This window comes from Dasypus novemcinctus, chromosome 22 (assembly GCF_030445035.2).
Source record: "Dasypus novemcinctus isolate mDasNov1 chromosome 22, mDasNov1.1.hap2, whole genome shotgun sequence".
NCBI lineage: Eukaryota > Metazoa > Chordata > Mammalia > Cingulata > Dasypodidae > Dasypus > Dasypus novemcinctus.
The window spans coordinates 13380888-13383001 of NC_080694.1; the positions used below are offsets into that span (position 1 = coordinate 13380888).

Consider the following 2114-nt stretch of genomic DNA (forward strand, 5'->3'; position numbering starts at 1 on the left):
CAAAACTGTGTTTGCATGCCTGCCCTTTATTTACATTTTCATGTTTTAATAATTTTTCTTATTTCATTATTCATTTGGCTGATTATGCTGTCTCAGCTAAGAAAAGAACAAAAACAGATCATATAGGTCTAATAAATAATAAATATTTTGGAAGAGAGAGAGAGAGAGAGGGACAGAGAGAGTTTGAAAAATCAAATGTCAAAATAAAAAGGGTACATGCTAATAGTTGCAAGGCAGAGACATATGTAATCAATGACAACATAGTTAACAGAGAATCAGTTCTTAAGCTGAATTTCTAAATGAAATCAGTATCAAAATTTAGAGTGGTAGAAGTAGAGATAAAAATAACTTATCACCTAGGGTGCAAGTAATGGATTACAACCACATGTAAAGTTTGGAGGGGATCTGATGCAACTGTAGCCTGCTATATCTACCCATATTGTGTTTTGACATCACTTAATGAGTTTAAGTGTTAACACTTATAAAATATTTCTAATGAGTTAGTATATATAGGCATTGACTTAAGTCAGTCTTCCACGTGAACAAACCCATTGCCTTGCTAGAATATGATGAACATTAACAAAATATGGTCACATGCTCTAAAAGAATCCTGTTATCTTCTTTTTCACTTGGTTTTGTGGTAACATATATTTGATTATAATTTCCCATATTACTTTCAAGTGTACCATTCACTTGATATTAATTCCTTCAAACTATTGTGATACCAATACCAATATCCATTACTCCAAATTTTTCTGAAACTTAAAATCTGCACTCATTAAGCAATAAATACTCCTGCCCTCCTTGCCCTTAGTAACCTCTAATCTACTGAAAATTGTTTATTGATACCCTACCCTAGAAGTAAGATACAGAAGCAGCTCCCTTAGAGCTTAAGGTAATACTATGTTACTTCTTACTAAACAAAATGAGCAACAAAGAATAAAATTAGGTACATGGGGTTGATTAGGCTAATTTTTTCCTCGTATTGATTTTCCATTTTGTTTAGGGATTATCTGCCTTTTTCTCTCCACATCTTAATCACATCTGTCAAAGATGCCCAACTCCACCATGGTGACTGAATTCCTGCTTATAAGATTTTCTGATGTATGGGAGTACAGACTTTTGCATGGCATGCTGTTCTTCCTGATGTGCTTGGCATCCCTGATGGGCAATTTTATCATTGTCACTCGACAAGAAACTCCATACTCCAATGTACTTTTCCTCAGGAATCTATCTTTCTTGGACACATGCTACATTTCTGTAACTGTGCCCAAGGCTTGTGTTATCTTCTTACTTGACAACAAGACAATTTCCATGGTTGGATGTGCAGCTCAGATCTTCTTTGTGTTTTTATTTTCTCCTACAGAGCTTCTGTTCCTCACTATCATGGCCCGTGACTGCTATGTGGCCATCTGCCAGCCCCTCCATTACCTTATGAATATGAGCCCTCTGGTCTGTGTACAAAAAACACTGTCTTCTGTAGCCAATAGCATGATCTATGCAGGATTCTATGCTGGCAACATATTCCAGCTGGACTTCTGTGAGTCCAATGTGGTCCATCAGTTCTTCTGTGACGCCCCCTCCCTACTGAAGCTCTCCTGTTCTGACACTTTAAGCAAAGAAATTTTCATTTTTACCTATGCAGTGGCAGTTGCTGGTGGTTGCTTTACTTTCATCACCATGTCTTATATTCACATATTTTCTACAGTGCTCAAGTTTCCAGCCAGGGAAGAGTGAGGAAAGGCCTTTGCCACCTTAGTCCTTCCCATCATTGTGATGTCTCTCTTTGTAAGCTCTGCTCCTTCTGTGATTATGAAGCCAACCTCCAACTCAACCACAATTCAGGACATGATCACTTCTATGTTCTTTTCCGTATTACCTCCATTCTTAAATCTTACAATCTATAGTCTTAGAAACAAGCAAACATAAAAGGCTATAAAGAAAATTTTTAGCAAACAATTGTCATTCAGGAAAGTGATAGGATATTTATTTCAAGAGTCTCCCATGTTAATGAGTTGAGATGCAAAATGATTTGAAAGTTATTGCCTATTTTCAATTTTGGGGGTCCTAACATGAATACTAAGGAATAGTCATATTATATGTCAGCATAGAAA

General features: G+C 36.4%; 1 protein-coding gene across 1 annotated transcript; it reads left to right on the forward strand.

Moving 5' to 3' along the window:
- The first annotated feature begins 1053 nt into the window (after positions 1-1053).
- LOC101437119 (olfactory receptor 14C36-like) lies at positions 1054-1737 on the forward strand. Its single transcript, XM_004475680.1, has one exon. It carries the CDS (start codon positions 1054-1056, stop codon positions 1735-1737), a length of 684 nt encoding a protein of 227 aa, XP_004475737.1.
- The last annotated feature ends 377 nt before the right edge of the window (positions 1738-2114 follow it).

Excerpts from the sequence above, each read along its gene's own strand:
- LOC101437119 (XM_004475680.1), top strand. The coding sequence starts at position 1,054 with ATGCCCAACTCCACCATGGTGACTGAATTCCTGCTTATAAGATTTTCT.